General features: G+C 50.6%; 1 protein-coding gene across 1 annotated transcript; it reads right to left on the bottom strand.

Annotated features, from left to right (window-relative positions):
- Positions 1–13,980: 13,980 nt before the first annotated feature.
- SCRT1 (scratch family transcriptional repressor 1) lies at positions 13,981–24,953 on the bottom strand. Its single transcript, XM_086967100.1, has 2 exons — positions 24,327–24,953; positions 13,981–16,614 (listed from the first exon to the last, which is right to left on the bottom strand). Exons 1-2 carry the CDS (start codon positions 24,430–24,432, stop codon positions 15,890–15,892), a joined length of 831 nt encoding a protein of 276 aa, XP_086823226.1. The 5' UTR covers positions 24,433–24,953; the 3' UTR covers positions 13,981–15,889.
- Positions 24,954–26,737: the final 1,784 nt, after the last annotated feature.

Below are 26,737 nucleotides of genomic sequence, written 5' to 3'. Positions count from 1 at the left end.
AAGGGTGGTGATTGTTAGTGAGTGTTTCTCTCAGCAGTAGGAGCGGCGATAATTAGTGAGTGTTGGTCTCAGAGGCAAGGGTGGTGATTGTTAGAGAGTGTTGCTCTCAGCAGTAGGAGCGGCGATAATTAGTGAGTGTTGGTCTCAGAGGCAAGGGTGGTGATTGTTAGACAGTGTTGCTCTCAGCAGTAGGAGCGTTGATTGTTAGTGGGTGTTGGTCTCAGCAGTAGGAGTGGTGATTGTTAGTGAGTGTTGGTCTCAGCAGTAGCTGCGGTGATTGTTAGTTAGTGTTGGTCTCGGCAGTAGGAGTGGTGATTGTTAGTGAGTGTTGGTCTCAGCAGTAGGAGTGGTGATTGTTAGTGAGTGTTGGTCTCAGCAGTAGGAGCGGTGATTGTTAGTTAGTGTTGGTCCCAGCAGTAAGGGAGGTGATTATTATTGAGTGTTGGTCTCAGCAGTAGGAGCGGTGATTGTTAGTGGGTGTTGGTCTCAGCAGTAAGGGTGGTGATTGTTAGTGAGTGTTGGTCTGAGCAGTTGGAGTGGTGATTGTTAGTGAGTGTTGGTCTCAGCAATAGAAGCAGTGATTGTTAGTGAGTGTTGGTCTCAGCAGTAGGAGCGGTGATTGTTAGTGAGTGTTGGTCCGAGTAGTAAGGGTGGCGATTGTTAGTGAGTGTTGGTCTCAGCAGTAGTAGCGGTGATTGTTAGTGAGTGTTGGTCTCAGCAGTAGGAGCAGTGATTTTTAGTGAGAGAGTGTTTGCCTCAGCAGTAGGAGTGGTGATTGTTAGTGAGTGTTGGTCTCCGTAGTAAGGGAGATGATTGTTAGTGAGTGTTGGTCACAGCCTTAAGGGTGGTGATTGTTGGTGAGTGTTGGTCTCAGCAGTAGGAGCGGTGATTGTTAGTGAGTGTTGGTCTCAGCATTAGGAGCAGTGATTGTTAGTGAGTGTTGGTCTCAGCAGTAAGGGAGGTGATTGTTAATGAGTGTTGGTCTCCGCAGTAAGGGTGGTAATTGTTAGTGAGTGTTGGTCTGAGCAGTAGGAGCGGTGATTGTTAGTGAGTGTTGGTCTCAGCAGTAGGAGCGGTGATTGTTATTGAGTGTTGGTCTCAGCAGTAAAGGTGGTGATTGTTAGTGAGTGTTGGTCTCAGCAGTAAGGGTGGTGATTGTTAGTGAGTGTTGGTCTCAGCAGTAGGAGTGGTGATTGTTAGTGAGTGTTGGTCTCAGCAGTAAGGGTGGTGATTGTTAGTGAGTGTTGGTCTCAGCAGTGGGAGCGGTGATTGTTAGTGAGTGTTGGTCTCCGTAGTAAAGGAGATGATTGTTAGTGAGTGTTGGCCTCTGCAGTAAGGGTGGTGATTGTTAGTGAGTGTTCATCTCAGCAGTAAGGGTGGTGCTTGTTAGTGAGTTTTGGTCTCAGCAGTAGGAGAGGTGATTGATAGTGAGTGTTGATCCCAGCAGTAAGGGTGGTGATTATTAGTGAGTGTTGGTCTCATCAGTAGGAGCGGTGATTGTTAGTGAATGTTGGTCTCAGCAGTAAGAGTGGTGATTGCAAGTGAGTGTTGGTCTCAGCAGTAGGAGCGGTGATTGTTAGTGAGTGTTGGTCTCAGCAGTAAGGGTGGTGAATGTTAGTGAGTGTTGATCTCAGCAGGAGGAGTGGTGATTGTTAGTGAGTGTTGGTCTCAGCAGTAGCAGCGGTGATTGTTAGTTAGTGTTGGTCTCGGCAGTAGGAGTGGTGATTGTTAGTGAGTGTTGGTCTCAGCAGTAGGAGTGGTGATTGTTAGTGAGTGTTGGTCTCAGCAGTAGGAGCGGTGATTGTTAGTTAGTGTTGGTCCCAGCAGTAAGGGTGGTGATTATTATTCAGTGTTGGTCTCAGCAGTAGGAGCGGTGATTGTTAGTGAGTGTTGGTCCGAGTAGTAAGGGTGGCGATTGTTAGTGAGTGTTGGTCTCAGCAGTAGTAGCGGTGATTGTTAGTGAGTGTTGGTCTCAGCAGTAGGAGCAGTGATTTTTAGTGAGAGAGTGTTTGCCTCAGCAGTAGGAGTGGTGATTGTTAGTGAGGGTTGGTCTCCGTAGTAAGGGAGATGTTTGTTAGTGAGTGTTGGTCACAGCAGTAAGGGTGGTGATTGTTGGTGAGTGTTGGTCTCAGCAGTAGGAGCGGTGATTGTTAGTGAGTGTTGGTCTCAGCATTAGGAGCAGTGATTGTTAGTGAGTGTTGGTCTCAGCAGTAAGGGAGGTGATTGTTAATGAGTGTTGGTCTCCGCAGTAAGGGTGGTAATTGTTAGTGAGTGTTGGTCTGAGCAGTAGGAGCGGTGATTGTTAGTGAGTGTTGGTCTCAGCAGTAGGAGCGGTGATTGTTAGTGAGTGTTGGTCTCAGCAGTAAAGGTGGTGATTGTTAGTGAGTGTTGGTCTCAGCAGCAAGGGTGGTGATTGTTAGTGAGTGTTGGTCTCAGCAGTAGGAGTGGTGATTGTTAGTGAGTGTTGGTCTCAGCAGTAAGGGTGGTGATTGTTAGTGAGTGTTGGTCTCAGCAGTGGGAGCGGTGATTGTTAGTGAGTGTTGGTCTCAGCCGTAGGAGCGGTGATTGTTAGTGAGTGTTGGTCTCAGCAGTAGGAGCAGTGATTGTTAGTGAGTGTTGGTCTCAGCAGTAGGAGCGGTGGTTTTTAGTTAGTGTTGGTCTCAGCAGTAGGAGTGGTGATTGTTAGTGAGTGTTGGTCTCGACAGTAAGGGTGGTGATTGTTAGTGAGTGTTGGTCTCATCAGTAGGAGCGGTGATTGTTAGTGAATGTTGGTCTCAGCAGTAAGAGTGGTGATTGCAAGTGAGTGTTGGTCTCAGCAGTAGGAGCGGTGATTGTTAGTGAGTGTTGGTCTCAGCAGTAAGGGTGGTGAATGTTAGTGAGTGTTGATCTCAGCAGGAGGAGTGGTGATTGTTAGTGAGTGTTGGTCTCAGCAGTAGCAGCGGTGATTGTTAGTTAGTGTTGGTCTCGGCAGTAGGAGTGGTGATTGTTAGTGAGTGTTGGTCTCAGCAGTAGGAGTGGTGATTGTTAGTGAGTGTTGGTCTCAGCAGTAGGAGCGGTGATTGTTAGTTAGTGTTGGTCCCAGCAGTAAGGGTGGTGATTATTATTCAGTGTTGGTCTCAGCAGTAGGAGTGGTGATTGTTAGTGAGTGTTGGTCCGAGTAGTAAGGGTGGCGATTGTTAGTGAGTGTTGGTCTCAGCAGTAGTAGCGGTGATTGTTAGTGAGTGTTGGTCTCAGCAGTAGGAGCAGTGATTTTTAGTGAGAGAGTGTTTGCCTCAGCAGTAGGAGTGGTGATTGTTAGTGAGGGTTGGTCTCCGTAGTAAGGGAGATGATTGTTAGTGAGTGTTGGTCACAGCAGTAAGGGTGGTGATTGTTGGTGAGTGTTGGTCTCAGCAGTAGGAGCGGTGATTGTTAGTGAGTGTTGGTCTCAGCATTAGGAGCAGTGATTGTTAGTGAGTGTTGGTCTCAGCAGTAAGGGAGGTGATTGTTAATGAGTGTTGGTCTCCGCAGTAAGGGTGGTAATTGTTAGTGAGTGTTGGTCTGAGCAGTAGGAGCGGTGATTGTTAGTGAGTGTTGGTCTCAGCAGTAGGAGCGGTGATTGTTAGTGAGTGTTGGTCTCAGCAGTAAAGGTGGTGATTGTTAGTGAGTGTTGGTCTCAGCAGCAAGGGTGGTGATTGTTAGTGAGTGTTGGTCTCAGCAGTAGGAGTGGTGATTGTTAGTGAGTGTTGGTCTCAGCAGTAAGGGTGGTGATTGTTAGTGAGTGTTGGTCTCAGCAGTGGGAGCGGTGATTGTTAGTGAGTGTTGGTCTCAGCCGTAGGAGCGGTGATTGTTAGTGAGTGTTGGTCTCAGCAGTAGGAGCAGTGATTGTTAGTGAGTGTTGGTCTCAGCAGTAGGAGCGGTGGTTTTTAGTTAGTGTTGGTCTCAGCAGTAGGAGTGGTGATTGTTAGTGAGTGTTGGTCTCGACAGTAAGGGTGGCGATTGTTAGTGAGTGTTGGTCTCAGCAGTAAGAGAGGTGATTGTTAGTGAGTGTTGGCCTCAGCAGTAGGAGCGGTGGTTGTTAGTGAGTGTTGGTCTCAGCAGTAGGAGCAGCGATTGTTAGTGAGTGTTTGTCTCAGCAGTAAGGGTGGTGATTGTTAGTGAGGGTTGGTCTCAGCAGTAGGAGCAGTGATTGTTGGTCTCAGTAGTAGGAGTGGTGATTGTTAATGAGTGTTGGTCTCAGCAGTAGGAGTGGTGATTGTTAGTGAGTGTTGGTCTCAGCAGTAGGAGCGGTGATTGTTAGTGAGTGTTGGTCTCAGCAGTAGCAGTGGTTATTGTTGATGGTCTCAGCAGTAGGAGTGGTGATTGTTAGTGAGTGTTGGTCTCAGCAGTAGCAGTGGTTATTGTTAGTTAGTGTTGGTCTCGGCAGTAGGAGCGGTGATTGTTAGTGAGTGTCGGTCTTGGCAGTAAGGGTGGTGATTGTTAGTGAGTGTTGGTCTCAGCAGTAAGGGTGGTGATTATTAGTGAGTGTTGGTGTCAGCAGTGGGAGCGGTGATTGTTAGTGAGTGTTGGTCTCAGCAGTAAGGGTGGTGATTGTTAGTGAGTGTTGGTCTCAGCAGTAGGAGTGGTGATTGTTGGTGAGTGTTGGTCCCAGCAGTAAGGGTGGTGATTATTAGTGAGTGTTGGTCTCAGCAGTGGGAGCGGTGATTGTTAGTGAGTGTTGGTCTCAGCAGTAAGGGTGGTGATTGTTAGTGAGTGTTGGTCTCAGCAGTAGGAGTGGTGATTGTTGGTGAGTGTTGGTCTCAGCAGTAGGAGTGGTGATTGTTAGTGAGTGTTGGTCTCAGCAGTAAGGGTGGTGATTGTTAGGGAGTGTTGGTCTCAGCAGTAAGGGTGATGATTGTTAGTGAGTGTTGGTCTCAGCAGTAGGAGCGGTGATTGTTAGTGAGTGTTGGTCTCAGCAGTAAGGGTGGTGATTGTTAGTGAGTTTTGGTCTCAGCAGTAGGAACGGTGATTGTTCGTGTGTTGGTCTCAGCAGTAGGAGCAGTTATTGTTAGTGAGTGTTGGTCTCAGAAGTAGGAGCAGTGATTGTTAGTGAGTGTTGGTCTCAGCATTAGGAGCGGTGATTGTTAGTGAGTGTTGGTCTCAGCAGTAGGAGCGGTGATTGTTAGTGAGTGTTGGTCTCAGCAGTAGGAGCAGCGATTGTTAGTGAGTGTTTGTCTCAGCAGTAAGGGTGGTGATTGTTAGTGAGGGTTGGTCTCAGCAGTAGGAGCAGTGATTGTTGGTCTCAGTAGTAGGAGTGGTGATTGTTAATGAGTGTTGGTCTCAGCAGTAGGAGTGGTGATTGTTAGTGAGTGTTGGTCTCAGCAGTAGGAGCGGTGATTGTTAGTGAGTGTTGGTCTCAGCAGTAGCAGTGGTTATTGTTGATGGTCTCAGCAGTAGGAGTGGTGATTGTTAGTGAGTGTTGGTCTCAGCAGTAGCAGTGGTTATTGTTAGTTAGTGTTGGTCTCGGCAGTAGGAGCGGTGATTGTTAGTGAGTGTCGGTCTTGGCAGTAAGGGTGGTGATTGCTAGTGAGTGTTGGTCTCAGCAGTAAGGGTGGTGATTATTAGTGAGTGTTGGTGTCAGCAGTGGGAGCGGTGATTGTTAGTGAGTGTTGGTCTCAGCAGTAAGGGTGGTGATTGTTAGTGAGTGTTGGTCTCAGCAGTAGGAGTGGTGATTGTTGGTGAGTGTTGGTCCCAGCAGTAAGGGTGGTGATTATTAGTGAGTCTTGGTCTCAGCAGTGGGAGCGGTGATTGTTAGTGAGTGTTGGTCTCAGCAGTAAGGGTGGTGATTGTTAGTGAGTGTTGGTCTCAGCAGTAGGAGTGGTGATTGTTGGTGAGTGTTGGTCTCAGCAGTAGGAGTGGTGATTGTTAGTGAGTGTTGGTCTCAGCAGTAAGGGTGGTGATTGTTAGGGAGTGTTGGTCTCAGCAGTAAGGGTGATGATTGTTAGTGAGTGTTGGTCTCAGCAGTAGGAGCGGTGATTGTTAGTGAGTGTTGGTCTCAGCAGTAAGGGTGGTGATTGTTAGTGAGTTTTGGTCTCAGCAGTAGGAACGGTGATTGTTCGTGTGTTGGTCTCAGCAGTAGGAGCAGTTATTGTTAGTGAGTGTTGGTCTCAGAAGTAGGAGCAGTGATTGTTAGTGAGTGTTGGTCTCAGCATTAGGAGCGGTGATTGTTAGTGAGTGTTGGTCTCAGCAGTAGGAGCGGTGATTGTTAGTGAGAAGAAAAATCCTTTACAACGGAACCGTTACAATGTGGTACAGTTACAACGCAGGATTTACAACGAAAGTCGTTACAACGACTTTCGCTGGAGTGCGCTCTAGGATAGGGGATAGTTTAATTTACTATCCAACACCTTCCCTACTATCCACGGGGACTGGAATTGGAATAGTAAATTAAACAATTAACTATCCAGCGCCCCCAATGCAAATCGTTGTAACGACTTGCGTTGTTAAACCTGAGTCGTAAAGGTATGCGTTTTAACGGTACGCGTTGTACCGTCATACAAACATTAGTGAGTGTTGGTCTCAGCAGTAAGGGTGGTGATTGTTAGTGAGTGTTGGTCTCAGCAGTAGGAGAGGTGGTGATTGTTAGTGAGTGTTTGTCTGAGCAGAAGGAGTGGTGAATGTTAGTGAGTGTTGGTCTCAGCAGTAGGAATGGTGATTGTTAGTGAGTGTTGGTCTCAGCAGTAGGAGCGGTGATTGTTAGTGAGTGTTGGTCTGAGCAGTAGAAGCGGTGATTGTCAGTGAGTGTTGGTCAAAGCAGTAGGAGATGTGATTTTTAGTGAGTGTTGGTCTCAGCAGTAAGGGTGGTGATTGATGCCTCTCTGATCATTAGGGGGATGATACTCAAAGCAATCGAATTAGTCGTTTTTCTTGTGTTTACGAATTGGAATTATGAGGGTGGTTTTACTTGATTCTCTTTGGGATTTACTTCATATGATTGTTTTAATTGTCATTTGTGGTGGAACTTGCATTATCAGCGCTAGTTGATTGTTAGTAACAGTAATGAGATGCGTGTTTGATTGTGATTTATCACAGCAGTTGTGGGAGAAACATGTGTACATTCTTTTGGGATAAAATTAGTTATTGACGTTTTTGTGGCAAGTGCAGGTGGGGCGAGTGATGGCCGTGGTTATATTTATTGTGATTTTCAGTAGGTGTTGGGCTAGTGTTTGTTGATCCTGTTAGCATAGCGAGAACAGTGACTGTTGTTATTGTAGCAGGAGGTGGTGATGATTGTTGGGTATGATCGGGAGAGTGGTTGGACTCGCTGTGTTTATGGTGGTTGTGCTGTTGATAGCAGTGATCGTTTGGTGTCCTCTCTGTTGCTGGTTCTGAGAGCTGGCTCTCTTAAGGAGAGTGAAACAGTGGCTGTGCGCCTGCTCTTATTCGTGGAGGTGGTGGTGTTAGCTCCTGTTGGGAGCAATGATGTTGGTTGTTGGATGTGTCTGTGACAGTTGGTGTCGCAGAGATTGTTAGTATTAAGAATTGTGGTGGTCGCTGCTGCTGATAGCAATGATGTTGGCTGTTATGAGTTTTATTTTGGGTAGGGTCTGTGGTGGCAGCTTTTGCTCGTCATGTCACAGACACAAACCATGATTGCTGTTTCTGATATGAGTTGAGGGGGTGTCACTTGTTTATTCTGGAAGAAGCAGAGCAGATAGTGGCTATTTTCATTGTTTTTTGGTGGTAGGAGTTACACTTTGAGCCCCTTTGCTGATCACGCAGAGTGATAACAGCAGCTGTACTTGTGGTGAGAGTAGGACAGGCGGCCTGGATTGGTTTCTGGTAGAGATCAGACAGCGTGCAGTGGTTGATTTTTCAATGCAGTGCCCAGCGTGCAGATACGGTGTCATGTGCAGGCATTGTGGGTGCAGTGACTGCCTGTTGAATGTTTCTGATAGTTAAGAGAGGGTGATTGATCTTCGATGTAGTGCCCAGCGTGCAGATACGGTGTCATGTGCAGGCATTGTGGGTGCAGTGCCTGCCTGTGGAATGTTTCTGATAGTTAAGAGTGGGTGATTGATTGTTCGCTGAAGTGCCCAGCGTGCAGATACTGTGTCATGTGTATTGTATTGTATTGTATCTATGCTTGTATCGCGCTACTGCCACCCTACGGGTGTCCTGGCGCTTCAAATATCAAACACTTGGTCAGCTAGATGGTGAAGAGAAAGAATGGAACGTGAATCAGAGTTTTGGAAAAAGCCAAGTTTTCAGGCTTTTCCTGAATTCGGTTAGTGAGACACTCGGTCTGATCATTTGTGGCAGCTTGTTCCATAACTGTGCCCCTACCACACTGAAAGCCCTCCCCCCCCATCCGAGAGTGTTTACATTTTTTGACTGCCAGCAAACCGGTACCCGAGGACCGGAGCTGTCTCTGAGGAAGGTACCAGGAGAATCTTTCCTGTAATGGAATTGGGCCCATCTCATGTGAGGCTCTAAACACCTGGCAAAGTGACTTGAAAAGAACCCTTTCCTTAATTGGTAGCCAATGAAGCTGCCTCAATGCGGAGATAGAGGACGAATCACGTCGAAGACTCAGCACCCGTTTTGCCGCTGCAGACTGGACTCTTTGCAGCCCCTGAAAGATGTACTGGGGGGCTCCTAAATATAGGGAATTACAATAGTCCAGTCTGCTCAACACTGTGCTGCTTACTACCAAAGTGCGCAAATCTCTTGGTAGGATGGGGAGTATTCGGCGTAGCAGGCGTAACAAGCCAAAGCAAACGTTAGCTGTCTTAGTTGCCTGTGACTCCATCTGGAGGTTCTTGTCTATTAGGACCCCCAGATTCCGCACCGTGTTGGCCGGGATCAGTGGATCCTCCTCTGGAGTGAGTCTAAACTCCAGCGGGGAGTGTGTGGACGGCCTTGCAGGAGAGCAGTAGAGCACCTCAGTTTTTCAGCCATTGAACTGCAAAGAGTTCCTCCGCAGCCAATCCGCAGTCTGGCGCATACACTCTTGGAAGTGCTCCAATGAGACTGCCTGTTCTCCTTCCAGGGAGAATGCCAACTGCGTATCATCTGCATAGTTGACCAAGTCAACCCCGAACGATTTGATGGTAGGAAACAGTGGCTGCAGGTAGGCATTGAAGAGAATAGGGCTAATAGCAGAACCCTGGGGCACCCCATGAGAGACCGATGTCTTGCAGGAGGTAAATGGTGCCATGGAGACTGTCTGTTCTCTTCCTGTCAGATAGGAACAAAGCCATTGCAAGGCCCTACCCTTAACCCCCATCCTTTCCAGTCTCTCTAAGAGGATTGGGTGGCTTACCGTGTCGAACGCGGCCGACATATCGAGAAGTACCAGTATTGCGCCATTCCCATTGTCGGCCCACATTCGTAGGTTGTCCAGCATAGTCGAGAGGGCAGACTCCGTCCCGTGCCCCGGCCGAAACCCAAACTGATCCTTGTCCAACAGATGGTGTTCCTCAAAAAAGTTGGACAAGGACCTGCTCACAGCCCTCTCCAGGATTTTAATAGGAAAAGGGAGCAGCGAGATTGGGCGGAAATTGACCAGCATTGTGGGTGCAGTGCCTGCCTGTTGAATGTTTCTGATAGTTAAGAGGGGGTGATTGATCTTCGATGTAGTGCCCAGCGTGCAGATACTGTGTCATGTGCAGGCATTGTGGGTGCAGTGCCTGCCTGTTGAATGTTTCTGATAGTTAAGAGGGGGTGATTGATTGTTCGATGCAGTGCCCAGCCTGCAGATACGGTGTCATGTGCAGGCATTGTGGGTGCAGTGCCTGCCAGTTGAATGTTCGTGATAGTTAAGAGGGGGGGATTGATTGTTCGATGCAGTGCCCAGCCTACAGATACGGTGTCATTTGCAGGCATTGTGGGTGCAGTGCCTGCCAGTTGAATGTTTTTGATAGTTAAGAGGGGGTGATTGATTGTTCGATGCAGTGCCCAGCCTGCAGATACTGTCTCATGTGCATGCATTGTGGGTGCAGTGCCTGCCTGTTGAATGTTTTTAATAGTTAAGAGGGGGTGATTGATTGTTCGTTGCAGTGCCCAGCCTGCAGATACTCTCTCATTTGCAGGCATTGTAGGTGCAGTGCCTGCCTGTTGAATGTTTCTGATAGTTAAGAGAGAGTGGCTGGTTGTTTTTGCGGTGGGGGCGATTGTGCTAGCTGCTGCTTTGGATGTCTGGGGTGGGGGGGTGGTGTTTCCCCTGTTCTAGCTCAGCGGGAGGAGCCTGCTGGTGTGGTGGTGCCTGGGGAAGGTGCTAGTTGTTTATTTGGTGGTGGTTGCTGGATGCTGTGTGGTGTTCCCTGCTCTAGCTAAGGGGGAGGAGCCTGCTGGTGTGGGGGTGCCTGGGGACAGTGCTAGTTGTTGCTTTGGTGGTGGGTGGTGGATGCTTTGTGGTGCTCCCCTGCTCTAGCTCAGGGGAGGAGTCTGCTTGTGGTGGGGCCTGGGGACGGTGCTAGTTGTTGCTTTGGTGGTGGGTGGTGGATGCTGTGTGGTGTTCCCTGCTCTAGCTTAGGGGGAGGGGCCTGCTGGTTTGGTGGTGCCTGGGGCGGTGCTAGTTGTTGCTTTGGTGATGGTGGGTGGAGGGACCTGCTTATGGTGGTGCCTGGGGACAGTGCTAGTTGTTGCTTTGGTGGTGGTGGGCGGTGATCTGTGTGGTGTTCCCCTGCTCTAGCTCAGGGGAAGGAGCCTGCTTGTGGTGGTGCCTGGGGACGGTGCTAGTTGTTGCTTTGGTGGTGGGTGGTGGATGCTGTGTGGTGCCCCCCTGCTCTAGCTCAGGGGAGGAGTCTGCTTGTGGTGGGGCCTGGGGACGGTGCTAGTTGTTGATTTGGTGGTGGGTGGTGGATGCTGTGGGGTGTTCCCTGCTCTAGCTTAGGGGGAGGGGCCTGCTGGTTTGGTGGTGCCTGGGGCGGTGCTAGTTGTTGCTTTGGTGATGGTGGGTGGAGGGACCTGCTTGTGGTGGTGCCTGGGGACGGTGCTAGTTGTTGTTTGGTGGTGGTGGGTGGTGGGTGCTGTGTGGTGTTTCCCTGCTCTAGCTCAGGGGAGGAGCCTGCTTGTGGTGGTGCCTGGGGGCGGTGTTAGTTGTTGCTTTGGAGATGGTGGATGGAGGGAGCTGTTTGGTGTTCCCCTGCTCTAGCTCAGGGGAGGAGCCTGCTGGTGTGGGGGTGCCTTGGGCGGTGCTAGGGTGGTGCCTGGGGAAGGTGCTAGCCGTGGCTTTAGAAGGGGTGGGTGGTTGGTGGGAGGCTGTATGGTGTTTCCCGGCTCTAGCTCAGGAGGAGGAGGCTGCTGGTGCTGGTGTGGTGGTGCCTGGGGACGGTGCTAGTTGTTGCTCTGGTGTTGGATGGTGGGTGGTGGGTGCTGTGTGGTGTTCCCCTGCTCTAGCTCAGGGGAGGAATCTGCTGGTGTGGTGGTGCCTGGGGACGGTGCTAGTTGTTGCTTTGGTGGTGGTGGTTGGTTGATGCTGTGTGGTGTTCCCCTACTCTAGCTCAGGGGAGGAGCCTGCTTGTGGTGGTGCCTGGGGACGGTGCTAGTTGTTGCTTTGGTGGTGGGTGGTGGGTGCTGGGTGGTGTTCCTTCGCTCTAATTTAGGGGAGGTGCCTGCTGGTGCTGGTGTGGTGGTACCTGTGGACAGTGCTAGCTGTTGCTTTGGAGGTGGTAGATGGTGGGTGCTGTGTGCTGTTCCTCTGCTCTAGCCAAGGGGTAGGAGCCTGATGGTGTGGGAGTGCCTGGGGACGGTACTAGTTGTTGCTTTGGTGGTGGTGGGTGGAGGGGCCTGCTTGTGGTGGTGCCTGGGGGCGGTGCTAGTTGTTGCTTTGGTGGTGGTTGCTGGGTGGTGTTCCTCTGCTCTAGCTCAGGGAAGGAGCCTGCTGGTGCTGGGGTGGGGGTGCCTGCGGACGGTGCTAGTTGTTGTTTTGGAGGTGGTGGATGGTGGGTGCTGTGTGCTGTTCCCCTGCTCTAGCCCAGGGGGAGGAGCCTGATGGTGTGGGAGTGCCTGGGGGCGGTACTAGTTGTTGCTTTAGTGGTGGTGGGTGGAGGGGTCTGCTTGTGGTGGCGGTGCTAGTTGTTGCTTTGGTGGAGGTGGTTGGTGGATGCTGTGTGATGTTCCCTGCTCTAGCTCAGGGTGAGGAGCCTGCTTGTGGTGGTGCCTGGGGGCGGTGCTAGTTGTTGCTTTGGTGGTGGTGGGTGGTGGATGCTGTGTAGTGTTTTCCTGCTCTAGCTCAGGGGGAGGAGCCTGATGGTGTGGGAGTGCCTGGGGTGGTACTAGTTGTTGCTTTGGTGGTGGTGGGTGGAGGGGTCTGCTTGTGGTGGCGGTGCTAGTTGTTGCTTTGGTGGAGGTGGTTGGTGGATGCTGTGTGATGTTCCCTGCTCTAGCTCAGGGTGAGGAGCCTGCTTGTGGTGGTGCCTGGGGGCGGTGCTAGTTCTTGCTTTGGTGGAGGTGGTTGGTGGATGCTGTGTGGTGTTCCCTGCTCTAGCTCAGGGTGAGGAGCCTGCTTCTGGGGGTGCCTGGGGCGGTGCTAGTTGTTGCTTTGGTGGTGGTGGGTGGTGGATGCTGTGTAGTGTTCCCCTGCTCTAGCTCAGGGGGAGGAGCCTGCTTGTGGTGGTGCCAAGGGACGGTGCTAGTTGTTGCTTTGGTGGTGGGTGGTGGGTGCTGTGTGGTGTTTCCCCTGCTCTAGCTCAGGGAAGGAGCCTGCTTGTGGGGGTGCCCGGGGGCGGTGCTAGTTCTTGCTTTGGTGGAGGTGGTTGGTGGATGCTGTGTGGTGTTCCCTGCTCTAGCTCAGGGGGAGGAGCCTGCTTGTGGTGGTGCCAGGGGACGGTGCTAGTTGTTGCTTTGGTGGTGGGTGCTGTGTGGTGTTTCCCCTGCTCTAGCTCAGGGGAGGAGCCTGCTTGTGGGGGTGCCTGGGGGCGGTGCTAGTTGTCGCTTTGGTGGTGGTGGGTGGTGGATTCTGTGTGGTGTTCCTGTTCTAGCTCGGGTGAGGGGCCAGCTTGTGGTGGTGCCTGGGGACAGTGCTAGTTGTTGCTTTGGTGGTGGGTGCTGGGTGGTGTTCCTCTGCTCTAGCTCAGGGAAGGAGCCCGCTGGTGCTGGTGTGGGGGTGCCTGCGGGCGGTGCTAGTTGTTGCTTTGGTGGAGGTGGTTGGTGGATGCTGTGTGGTGTTCCCTGCTCTAGCTCAGGGTGAGAGCCTGCTTGTGGTGGTGCCTGGGGGCGGTGCTAGTTGTTGCTTTGGTGGTGGTGGTTGGTGGATGCTGTGTTGTGTTCCCTGCTCTAGCTCAGGGCGAGGAGCCTGCTTGTGGTGGTGCCAGGGGACGGTGCTAGTTGTTGCTTTGGTGGTGGGTGCTGGGTGGTGTTCCTCTGCTCTAGCTCAGGGAAGGAGCCCGCTGCTGCTGGTGTGGTGGTGCCTGGGGATGGTGCTAGTTGTTGCTTTGGTGGAGGTGGTTGGTGGATGCTGTGTGGCGTTCCCTGCTCTAGCTCAGGGTGAGGAGCCTGCTTGTGGTGGTGCCTGGGGGCGGTGCTAGTTGTTGCTTTGGTGGTGGTGGTTGGTGGATGCTGTGTGGTGTTCCCTGCTCTAGCTCAGGGGAGGAGCCTGCTTGTGGGGGTGTCTGGGGGCGGTGCTTTGTCGCTTTGATGGTGGTGGGTGGTGGATTCTGTGTGGTGTTCCTGTTCTAGCTCAGGGGAGGGGCCAGCTTGTGGTGGTGCCTGGGGACGTTGTCATCAGCGGTAGCCTCTGTAAGCCTGCGGTGAGCGCTGTCTGCGCCGCAGCAGATCACACGGCGCGTGCTGACAGAGCATCAAAGGGATGCAGCAGCCGGCATCTGTCCCCCACCCCCGCCCCCTCCCGCATCCCTCAGTCCTGGCACGGAAGAAAGGCCCCAGCCACCTAATCCCCCAATTAAAGCGATTATCCGCCGACACCGTGAAAAGGAGTCACTTTCTCCCCCCAGAAGCAGACAGCAGCAGACGCAGCCCCCCCCCCCCCCCCCACCACATGACTAGAACAGCCCCCACACGTCAATTGTATCGCATTTATTGTGAAGTGCGTCGAAAGGCGTGACATCATTGTGCTTAAGTCATCCAAATACTGGCTCAAAAAATCATCCCTGGGGAGGAAACCTCCAGGAACAAACATATTCATCTCTTTACAGCTGTAAAAATTAAGTCAACTTTTCCCTCGTGGTATTTACATGGCATCTCGCAACAATATACATTTTTTTAATTCCCTTTTTCAGTACAAAAAAAACAGAGGCCAATCTAATCCACGTCCCTTCTACCTGAATACGAGTTTAAGGTTTCAATTGTGCTGTTCGGTTCTTATTAAATCGGAAAGACTGGATAGGAAGTGCTTTGTCGGTACAAAATATCTGGACCAGTCCACATGGCTTTTAGAAACAGGGCGGCCTCCTCGCGCGGCCGCGCGCGCGTCCTCGCGGGTGCGTGGGACGCACGCCAAGGCGCAGTCTCTCCTCAAAGTCCCGCCCTCCACGGTTAATGCTCGATTCTCATTCGTTGACAAATAAAAAAATACAGAATGCTGTTGTGGCCGGGCCATTGTGGCTATTCCCCAAAATGTGCTATAAAATCTTACTAAACTGTCTCTTGGAGGCTACAGGCCTACACATTCCTACACCTACGAAGAAGTCAGAGGCAGGCAGTGCATACATATGGAAGAGTTATTTTTTTTCAAGTTTTTTTTTGCTTTTTGTTTTTTGTTCATCATATATCCAAGAACACTACATTGGCAAAGTCCCTGAAATTCGTTACTAGTAAGAATACTGGATTAAAATGTACCTGATTTCTCAGTGATACTATTCCTCTTAAAATATCATGCATAACCGCATTATTGCTTCTATATGTCTCAGAACCAGATTCCTAAGAGAGAGAAATATTGCCCTCTGGTACTAATCTAAAGTTTTGGCAAACAGAATTTTTTTTTCTTTTTCTTAAAAACAGGAACAAAAATAAGAAAATAGAGCAGAAGAAAGATTGAAAAAAGCGTCATAAAAATTGGCATAGATTCAGTCCAGTGTGTGCATGCAGGCGCCATTTTTAAAAAAAGGGGTGCGAACGGGGGCGTCAGACGCAAAACGAAGGAACCAACAAAAATTGGGGGTTGTCTCTTTGAAAGTGACAAATGCTTTGGCATAGGCAGGGAAATACTGGCAACCCATATGAAGTAAACAGTGCGACTGAGAACTGAACAAGATGGGCCCCACTTGACTGGAAGACAGGCCAAGTGAAGCCCTCCACGCAACAAGTCCACAGTTACGAGATGTAAACAAAAAAAAGGCAAATCCGAGAATTAAATAACACATAAATAAATAAATAAATAAATAAATAGATAAATAAGCACATTATAAGTACATAAATAAATACTTGAGTTAATAAATACATTGATAGATTAACAGATATCAAGTAGAAAATTATTTACCAAAGATATAATTTAACCTTCAAGGTGCATACTTTTGTTGGGGGGGAGGATGGGGTGATAGGGGAGTGTGCATTGCTAGGACAATAATTTATTTCTTCCCAAAAAGGGTTTTCAACCCTCTAAGTTCATAGCTAAGACATTTTATGCCTTCCATGGCCTTCCGTTGGAGAAGCGGGGTGGGGCTAAGGTTTGCTAGACATTGCTTAAATAGGACCATGCTCTAGAATGCAAAGGGGGGGTGGGGGGTTGCAGAGGCATTTCTGAATTATTGGGCCCCTTGGAGGAGTCTCTTGTGACAAAGGGGTGGTCCCACCGGAAATAGGTGAGCTGTGTTGCTTCCGGTTCAGAAGATGGCTTCCCCAAAGTTCAAAGATGGCGGTAGGTGGCGGCATGTGAGTAGGGTCTTCGCTTGAGCCCCTCCTCCCCAAGAGAGGTGCGGAACAGGAGGTGGAGGTATTCTGAGGAGCGCTGGAGCCCTGCGCGGGGCCTGGGTCAGTCCTCCATGGGGCTGAGCGGCGGGATGGCCCCCTTGAAGCAGGCGGACTCGTAGTGCTTGTTCAGGTAGGACTTGAGGGCGAAGGTCTTCTCGCAGCGCTTGCACTTGTAGTGCTTGAAGGCCGAGTGGGTCTGCATGTGGGCGCGCAGGTTGGAGCGGTCCGCGAAGGCCTTGCCGCAGTGCGCGCAGCCGAAAGGCTTCTCGCCGGTGTGGGAGCGCATGTGGCCCTGGAGGAGCCAAGGCCTACTGAAGGCCTTGCTACAGATGTCACACTTGTGCTTGAGGTCATGGGTCAGGAGATGCATGGCCATGGCGGGCATGGAGACGTAGATCTTGCCGCAGGTGGGGCACTTCTTGGCCATCTTGCTGTCCAGACTCCGGTGGGTCTGCTTGTGCCGGCTGAGGTTGGACGAGGTGGCGTAGGTCTTGCCGCACTCGTTGCAGGTGTGCCGCTGGATGTGGCGCGCACTGCTCAGGATCTTCCTCCGCGACCGCCCGTCCGTGATGAAAAAGGCGTCCACCGTGTAGCCCTCGCTGACGGCGGTGTCCCCGTTGATGTAGCCCGCCGTGATCTCCGAATGCGGGCTGTCGGGCTGGTCGGAGTCCGGCGCCCCGTAGTCGTCGTGCACCGAGGCGTAGATCGGCTCCGGGGACGGCACTTTGATGGTACTGTCGCTGTCGCCATCGTAGACGGACGGAGTGATGTAGTCGCTAATGTACCCTGCATGGACAAGGAAGACAAGAAGAGGTTATTGCTTTATTATTGATGAACCCTGGGACATTGTCTTAAAAGCTCTCTGGTTAATAGATGCAACAAGCTGCTCTACGCAATCCCGGCTTGGCGGGGTGGGGGGCTGGGAGACCCTGCCTCCTCGCACTGCTGCAGCTACAGAGCTCTCTGAGGGTTCTGCCCATCACCCCTGCCCACAACAATCAGTGTCTTTCACTGGCCTCCCTCTAATGGAGAGCAGAGGGCCTTGCCAAAGCCCAGGCAGTCAGGAGTCACTGGAGCCGTCCCAGTCACTCTGGTACACCGTGTCTCTGTATAAATTGATAATGATATAATATTTATTAAGCACACAAATGCCCGAAAGGCGTCCTAGCGCTGACATGTATCAGATACAAACACCCAAAGGATCAGACAGCGGATGAGAAAGGCCCGGCTTTGAGCAGGTTTGTAAAACTAGAGAGATTCTGTTGGTTCTTAAGCTCCCAAGGGAGTGAGTTTATTCCTCAATTTACTTGTGGAATAAACTAAACTCCTCCCACTCAATGCATTAGTCCACTGAGCTGGTGGCTCGGTGGACTAATGCATCCAAGATAGGGGCCTGTGTTTGTTCTCATGGTCACAGGTTCAAATCCTGGCAGGTCCACTCAGCTTTTCATCCATCTGAGGTCGATAACATGAGTACCAATGAGTTGGGTAACAATAAACATCTGTTATTCAGCGCCAAGATACCCACGGGTGAGCGTGCGCTTTACAAATACACATTGTATTATTGTATCTTGGAATGGAAACTGCTTTCAATGCACACAAGTGCAGAGGTCTCCTTGGCACAAACCAAGTGAACTTTTCCCTCAAATTCTCAGGGCCAGTCCCGAGAGGTGTTTTATGCGTTGTGCAGCGAGCCTTAAAGGCTGCAGTCTCTTATCTGGGAAGCAGTGAAGCCCCACTAAGGCCTGAGAGGCTGGTTGATATGTGGGTATTTAATGTTTTGAGGCGACGGGCCGCTGCCTTCTGCAGAAGCCGGAGTCTATTTATCGAACGTTGTTGGATTCACTGACAGAGGTCATCACCACAGTCCAGCCTGGACAGAACCAATGCAGTCTCCCTGGATTTCTGTAAATCATAGGGAAGAAAGGGAAGATTTTCTTCTCAAAGGGGCCGATTCACAAAACTAATCTGAGACAAAATTCTAAACTTTCTAATTTTGGTATTCACAGAAGGCATTTATAGTAGTAAAGTTAGGATTTTGTCTTAAATCAGGATTGTGTCTTAAATTAGGATTTGCCTTAAATTAAACCTAAGTTAAACTTAAGTCTGTCTTAAGTTTTGGCCTTAAAACAAATTTCTAATTTAGGACAAAATCCTAACTTTAAGACAAAATCCTAATATAAGACAAAATCCTAATATAAGACAAAATCCTAATATAAGACAAAATCCTAATTTAATGCACAAACCTAATTTTACTCCTACTAAATGCCGTCTGTGAATACCGAAAGTAGTACATTTAAGATTTTGTCTCAGATTAGTTCTGTGAATCGGCCCCAAAGTTTTTAAGATGAAGAAAGAGGCAGAGATAAGTTTATTTATCTGAGCTCGAAACGAAAGATCAACATCAAAGATTATGCCCAGGTTCTTTACTTTCGAGACTGGAGTGGGATATCACGTTATTATCAAGGCATATCTCCATGGCGATTAAATCAAGCGATAGCGGCTTGAAACAGAATCACGCAAAGCGGGAAATGCGATATTTATTGCGTTTCCTTGATAATATGCCCCGTTGCCTCAGACACACAATCCACCTGCCATTAAAAGTATGGCTAGGTCAGTTTCTAACCAGGCGTTACAAGCCTGCGCTAACCGCGGTTAGCGCAGTTTATTTGATTGCATCGCAGGTTTGCCTGGGGCTTGATTATCTTGCGCTGCCATGTCAGCGCGGATTTCATGGGAGAAATGAAAGGGAACGCCTACTTTGCATGTCATTAGCGATATTCATCGCTGACATGCAAAGTGGCGTTTAAAGGGCTGCTAAAACAAGGAAGCACGTGTTCGCCTGTCCTTGTTGATACTGCAATAGAATTATCGCCACTTTTCGGCCTAAAACGGTCGCTAAAGCGGCGATAATTCTCTTGATAATATGCCCCCATTACATTTCATCCATTTGGCGACCTCACCCACGCAGCTATTGCAACATGCATCACCCACTGGGGTGTGACCTAGCAGTGGGAGGTCTCTTTTTGGGCCCTGGCAGTCTGTGGCTGAGACAGCCTCTCTGGGAACCCATGAAATGCACATTGGGGTCTCTACATGATATGGGGCAGATGTCTCATGCCCCAGAGTCCCTGACGTAGCTGGCCGTGATGACATATAGGGAAGATGTCTCATGCCGAGACCTCGGAGCCCCTATCCAAAGCCTTACCCCACCCTCTCATGATGTCACACTGGGGCACTAGCGCGTCACAGGGGGCCAGGCCTCTCTAAGTCCTGCTTTTAACTCTCACATGGAGAAGAGACGGGGTCTCATTCGAGACCTCGGAGGCCATGTCAGGGGGGATGTCTCTGGACGCGTCACATCCCCACTGGGGCAACAGCATGTCATTGAAAGAGGTCTCAATGTTGGCAGTCCGGGATGATGTCTCGATAATCCCACCCCACCACTGGTTGACTTCTCACCATGACGAGGGGAAGAGGTCTCGTTCGAGACCTGAGAGTCTATATGCTGGGAGATGTCTCTATAACCCCACTCCATCACCGGCTGGTTTGTCCCTGTGACATGGGGAAGAGGTCTCATTTGAGACGTCAGAGTCTGTACGCTGCGAGATGTCTCTATAATCCCACCTACGGGGCATCAAAATGTCTTCTAAAGAGGTCTCGCTCGTTGTAAAGCAGGATATTGTCTCGATACCCCCAGTCCAGCACCTGTTGCCCTGTCTCTGGGACATGAGGAAGCGGTCTCGTTTGAGACCTCACAGTCTGTATGCTGCGAGACGTCTCTATAACCTCACCCCATCACTGGTTGTCTTGTCACTGTGTCATTGGGGAGGTCTCTTTCGGTTGGTTTGTCATTGTGAAAAGGGGGGAGGTCTCTCATTCGAGACCTCAGACCCTGCCAGGGACGTGGTCTCTATAAACACATCACCCCCCCCCCCGCATCACATCCCCCTCTCCCCCCCCCCCCCCCCCCCCCCGGGGGGCATCAAAGTGTCTTTAAAAGAGGTCTCGCTCGTTGTAAACCAGGATATTGTCTCGATAACCCCAGTCCAGCACCTGTTGCCCTGTTTCTGGGACATGAGGAAGTGGTCTCGTTGGAGACCATGGCGTCTGTACTTTTGGAGATGTCTCTATAAACCCACCCCAGCACCTGCTGGGACATGAGGAAGGGGTCTCTTTTGAGACCTCAGAGTCTGTACTCTGCGAGATGTCTCTATAATCCCACCCCCTCACTGCTTGGCCTGTCTCTGAGACATGGGAAGAAGTGTCTCGTTCGAGACCTCAGAGTCCCTGTGCTGGGAGATGTCTCTATAATCCCACCCATCACTGGCTGGCTTGCCCTCAGAAAGGGGAAGAGGTCTCTTTCGGTTGGCTTGTCATTGTGGAAAGGAGGGAGGTCTCTCATTCGAGACCTCAGACCCTGCAAGGGACGTGGTCTCTATAAACACATCACATCCCCCCCGGGGCACCAAAATGTCTTCAAAAGAGGTCTCGCTCGTTGTACACCAGGATAACGTCTCGATACCCCCAGTCCAGCACCTGTTGCCCTGTCTCTGGGACATGAGGAAGCGGTCTCTTTGGAGACCTCAGAGTCTGTATGCTGCGAGACGTCTCTATAAACCCACCTCATCAGTGGCTGGCTTGTCTCTAAATCATGAGGCAGCGGTCTCTTTTGAGACCTCAGTGTCTGTATGCTGCGAGACGTCTCTGTAAACTCACCCTATCACGGGCTGTCTCATTATTGTGACATTGGGAAGAGGTCTCGTTTGAGACCTCACAGTCCATATGCTCTGAGATGTCTCTATAAACCCACCCATCACTGACTGGCTTGTCTCTGAGACATGGGAAGAGGTCTCGTTTGAGACCTGTATGCTGCGAGACGTCTCTGTAAACTCACCCTATCACGGGCTGTCTCATTATTGTGACATTGGGAAGAGGTCTCGTTTGAGACCTCACAGTCCGTATGCTGTGAGATGTCTCTATAAACCCACCCATCACTGACTGGCTTGTCTCTGAGACATGGGAAGAGGTCTCGTTCGAGACTTCGGAGTGCCTACGCTGGGTGTTGTCTCTACGCCCCATTCAGTGCCCGCTCGTCCCTTTCATGACTCGGGGACGGCGTTTAGTCTCCCGGGGTCGCCTCCTGGATAGCGCCCCTCTGCCCTCCATCCCTGCTCACGGGCCCCCAGCGCTGGGGCGTCTCAAGACTGAGGACGGCGAGCAGTCCCCTGGGTCCCTCTGCCCCCCACCCACCGCCCTTGGGGCCCCCAGCGCCGGGGGTCTCATGACTGAGGACGGCGTTCAGTCCCCGGGGGCGCCTCCTGGACAGGGTCCCTCTGCCCCATCCACCGCCCTGGCCCCCCAGCGCCGGGCGTCTCTCCGCCCGGGACGCCGTGCCCGGAGCAGGCCGCCGTCCCAAGGTTGGCGCCGCTCAAGGTCGGATTCCTCCGCAGTGTGCCTGCGCTCCCTGCCTGTTTCTCACACACCAGCACATTTTCTGCTTATGCAACAGACTGCAGACGTGGTGCACAAAAACGCGCACTGTTGAGCCGGAGGTATCAGCCGACCGTGCCCTGTGGGAGACGCTCGTGATGTTGGAATATATTATATTATGTGCGATGCGACGCCTGCTCGAGGTGCGTGCAGTGCGTGTTTTGTATATGTGCGTGCACGTACCTGTCCCCATTTAAACAGTTGTGCACATATTGCGTGCATAGTGCATGTGGTTGGCGTCTGTGTGCTTAGGTGTAAGTGCGTATATGAGTTGTGTGCGTGCCGTGCTTGTACATCGCGTGTGCCTGTTTATTTGCCTGTCCTCGCACCTACTTGTAATCTGGGGGTGGGGTATGTGTGACCGTTTTGATGCGGTGCATTGGCATGTTCCATGTTTGTGTCTGTACGGTTGCGTCCTGTGCTGTGTATGTGGGATCTGTGTGTTTTCTGTGTCTCTATCAAATGTTTGCGTGTATTTTATGTGTATGCTTGCTTCGGTTCTGTGTGTTTGATGTGTGCAGCCCTATGACTGTGTGAGTTTGAGGGAGAATGCATGTTTTTGTGTACACGTGTCTCCTCTGTTTGTGTACAAGAGAGCCGGAGTGTATGCCTGCGTGCCCTTTATCTGTGTTTGAGTGAAAGGGTACGTGTATGTGTTTTGTCTCTGCGAGTGTGTCACGTGGATGTAGAATTTGTGTGTATTTTGAACATGCCTGCATGTTAATTTGGGACATTATTCTGACATTGTGGGTGTGAGTGTGTGCACATAACTGTGTGTAAGAGTGTCTTGTATGTGAGTTTGTGTGTGTTTTCTGTACACTTATGTTGTATGTTTATTGTTAGAGACTGAGTGTGTTGTGGTTATATGTGTTTGTAAGTCTGAGTGTGTGAGTGTTTTGTGTGTTTAAGGTGGAGGGATTCTGTGTGTATTTTGAGTATTTGTGTATCCTGTGTCTGTGTGGGTCAGTGGACATGTTTGTTTTGTGCATATGTGAGATTGATTGTGTGTCTATGTGCGTCTCTTTTATGCATGTTTGTGTCTGTGAGGGTGTGTGCTTGTTTTGTGTTTGAGAATGTCCTATGTGTCGAAGTGTGTGTGTGGATATTTTGTGTTTGTATGGGTGCCCGATTGTATTTGTGTTTTTTGTATACATGTTTGTGGATGTGAGTCTCTGTGTGTGCTTCAGAATTAGTGATTTACAGACAGTGTGTAGGCCTGTGTGTGTGCTATGTGTGTGTGTGTGTGTGTAGAAGTATGTGTGTGCCGTGTGTGTGTATTATATGGGTGTGTACATATTTGTGTGTGTAGGAGTGTGTGTTATGTGTGTGCCTGTGCGTAGGAGTGTGTGTGTTTCTATGTGTGTGTGCTAGCTATATGTGTGTACTATCTGGGTGTGTGCATGTGTGTGTAGGAGTGTGTGTTATGTGTGTGGGCATAGTAGTGTGTGCTATGTGTGTATATGTGTGTGTAGGTGTGTGTTATGTGTGTGTGCATAGTAGTGTGTGCTATGTGTGTGTGTGTATATAGGTGTATGCATGTGTGTGTGTGTAGTAGGAATGTGTTATGTGTGTGGGCATAGTAGTGTGTGCTATGTGTGTATATGTGTGTGTAGGTGTGTGTTATGTGTGTGTGTGCATAGTAGTGTGTGCTTTGTGTGTGTGTGTATATAGGTGTATGCATGTGTGTGTGTGTGTAGTAGGAATGTGTTATGTATGTGTGTATAGTAGTGTGTGCTATGTGTGTGTGGGTAGGTGTGTGCGCTCTATGTGTGTGCTATGTGTATTGTGTGTGTAGGTGTGTGTGTGTGTGTGTGGGTGTGTGTGTAATGCGCACCTCACACATCCGGGCGCGCGCCCCGCTCAAGCCCCGCATCCGTGCTGGCCACAGTTGCCCTTGAACTTGCAGCGGTGCAGACAAAGGCCTGGTTCTTGGAGCTGCTTCCTGCAGTCACAATGAGCAGCAGCCCCCCCCCCCTCCCCTCCACCTATTCCGGGCCCCCTCCCCCGCACCCCTCCTCTGGTACCCAAGGCTAATTTTAGTGCTGTTGCTGCTACAGAGCGATTCGGTTCCACAGATCTGCACAGTCAACAATCTTGGATGCGCGCAGCGCAGCAACAGGGCTTCCAGCGGCCCATTGTGTGCGCAGCGCGCTGCCCTGCCGCAAGGGTGTGGATGCAACGCGCCCCGGCAGCTCGCGCCCTGTGCAATACGTTATATGTGACTCGTTATTTGTTATGTTATAGTCTGCCCTGCTACACCAGGTACCAGATCATCACCTGTTGCTTAAACAACAGGTGTTCCATCCCAGCACAATGGAGCTCATGTTATCGACCTTGTGAAGGTGAAGGGCAGAACCAGCCTCGCTGAATTCCATCCACTGACCTGCTGGTTGTCCACAGATGGCTACAACCCCGGAGTCCACCACCCGCCAGTCTCCGGGCTGCAAACATTCCGTATTCACACAGAAAACTCAAGGCACGGCTCGTTTGTCTGCAGCCATCACTATGGATAGCGCCAAGAGGCGCTAGGGTGGCGCTACACCCTGGAAGATGAGGAAATAAAACTCACTATCCTACCGGATCTGCTGTATCATACACTGTAATGTCATGAGAGCCGATCCTGTATCTCCCTGTGGGGTGGCCTGCTACGCTACACATGCATTGGAATTTACACAGGATGACCTCAGCTCCAAGGCAACAGAGCCCTGCACACAGATGGTGGCATGTCACGGTGTGACATGACATGTTATGTCATTCTGCTGGGTGTTATGTCATGCACCGAACATTTATTTATTTATTTAAAGCATTTGCAGAGCGCAACTGTCCCCAAACTGGTATGCTGGCGCTATGCCTACATATATGTGCGACACTGCTGAATCAGCACCTACACAACACGCAGGCCTTGCGCCTGTGTCCTTGCAGGCAGGACGGACATGCAGGGACAACCGGAGAGCAACAGTTGTTCAGACACTCATGCACCCACGCACAGATCACATGTTGCTCACCTTTGCCGTGGAAGCGCGCGCTGAAGTCGTGCCGCGCGCGGCCATAGGTGAAGTCGGCAGAGAAGGCGTCAAGCTTCACCTTCTTGACCAGGAAGGATCTGGGCATGGTTCCGGTCCGCGGCCGGGGGAGGGTGGGAGGTTGAGGGGTGGCTGCCGCACAATCTTCTTGGGCGAGGTGTACAAAAATAAAGGGACTATATTAAAAATACAAAAAAAATGTTTATAAAATCAGAGTCCGGCGGAGGTCCTGTTGCTTGGTGTGGCTGGGTGGCCCCTGGGTGGCCCCTGGGCGCGCCGGTGGTGCTGATGGTGCTGTGACGGTGGTCTGCTCCCCCTGCCTCAGCCTGCTCTGGGCATCTTTCCCTTTGTGCTGTGCCAGAGGTATCTTTAATCCAGTGCTGCGGATTGCCTTTATTTTTTTTTATTGCGTCTTTATTCTTGTCTCTGATGCTTTTTCGACGACCTCCTAGCAAAGCCAAGCCCGTGCATTCCAAAAAACACCATGTTCCGGCGTTAACCGCACAAACCCGTGAAATGAATGTTCATAAAAAAGGTTACAAAAGGCGCTTGTATAAAAGGCGGCGGCGGCGGGTTCAGCACTGGACAGCAACAGCGGCCGCTCCAGGGGCCAGGGGTCCGCGCGTCTCTCCAGCCTCCTCCGCCGGGGCCCTATATAAGGCGCGCATCAGGCGCTGCATGCCAATGGGAGCAGCCCGTCTAATCCGCCCCCGCCCCCTCCCCAAAAACACATCTCCCGGGAGCGGCGGCAGACAGCATGATTTATTGACGCTGGTGCCCGTCACCTCTTCCCCACTTCTCTGCGCGCCTCCTCTCCAAAGGGGCCCGGGGAGTCAGGCCTCTTAAAGGGCCAGGCACCGCGGTGTGGTGGAGGGGTCTGGGGTGGCGTTTGTCTTTCCACGCGGCTGCAGCTGTCATGCACTGTTGTGCTGTGTTGTGTTACTCTGTGCTGTGAGGACTTGTTTTCTAAGTGTCGGGGGTATTGTGTTATTTTTTTTTGCTGTTCAGGTGCTAGTTCAGTGGCGTTTGGAGTGTGTTTTGCACGCCCATGCAGACGTATTTGACTGAAATTTTATGGCATGTTAAATCAAACACAAATATTGTGTTGAAATATTTATATAGTGCCTAGTAACCACATGTGGGAACATTGAACTCTTTCCTACATGCCTACTACGCCACAACCTGTAGGGTGAGTGGGTGGGGGTGTGTTGTCTTTGCTTTGATCCTCTGTGGGAAGTGTATCCATGGTTCCGCGTGATGACCCCGCGGCGCGGTTAGCGTGTTATAGCAGTGTGATGGATGAAGATGTGTGCGATGCAGGCACGCGGGTTGTGGTTTTCAGTGCGCTGGCAGCGTTGCACAGCTCTGCAGGGCCCTTGGTGGCATTTGTTATGATTTAGTGCGGTTAGCTGGTTACGTCACTGGGGTGTCCAATCTGAGATATATGGTTTAAAGTTTACGGTCTTAAGCAGGCATAGGTTGGGAGAGAAGTTGTGGGCGATTTGTTGGGATCAGCACTTAATTAGTAAAACATGTAAGTGCCAGGGCCCTCGTCAGGAGGCCACTGCAGCTTGCACCACCCACTGCCCCTGCCCGCACTGCCAATGACATCACAAACACAAGTACTAACCATCACACAACTACAGGTGTGGCTATTCCAAGCCCCAACACCATGAGAATTGCCTGGGTGACAGGTATTACTCCTTTTTAATTTATATCGAATTAATAAACAGTTGTAACTGTTGTGCTCATTTCTAAATTAGACTGACAGCGCCACCATGTGGTAGACTGCCATAGGTGCCGATCTTGACAGTTAAGTCCTGCTCCCGAGCACCGGAAACCACCAGCTCAAATTAAGCATTGGTTGGGATAGACTTTGTTACTGTCATCCCCGGTCTGAATCTGATTGTGAAACGTAAAGTAGGGGTTATTGTACTAGGCGAGTTTGGACCTGGCATGGTGGACTTGATTAGAGCGCTCCAGTTGTCCAGCAGTATGCGGGTGATCCCTTCAGTTATTCCATGGTCCCCTCTGTTGGTGATGGCTGGTTTATTGACTGGTATACTACGAGGTGGTGGACAAGACCCATAGCAGATCTATCTTATGTGAGTGAAAGAGGAATTATTACTCAACCAGTATGAACTGCAATCGGTTGACTTTCCGATAGTGATTAACTAATGACAACAGTACTAGGAAAGCTGACTACGCGCTTATTGGTGGTCACTGGGCTGAACATATCATTCTTCTAGAAACACTAATAAACTCCACCACTAGGTTAATGGCAAAGCCTGGACGTATCTGCGACAGAAAAGCTAACTGCCGGGGTTCATGATAAAGTGCATATATTTGACAAATCTTGACTACCATTGAAAACCTATAGGAAATGAGATTGC

This window comes from Lissotriton vulgaris, chromosome 4_1 (genome assembly GCF_964263255.1).
Source record: "Lissotriton vulgaris chromosome 4_1, aLisVul1.2, whole genome shotgun sequence".
NCBI classification, from domain to species: Eukaryota; Metazoa; Chordata; class Amphibia; order Caudata; family Salamandridae; genus Lissotriton; species Lissotriton vulgaris.
Note: the sequence above shows the minus strand (reverse complement) of the source record. Positions and strands in the feature narration are given on the sequence as shown.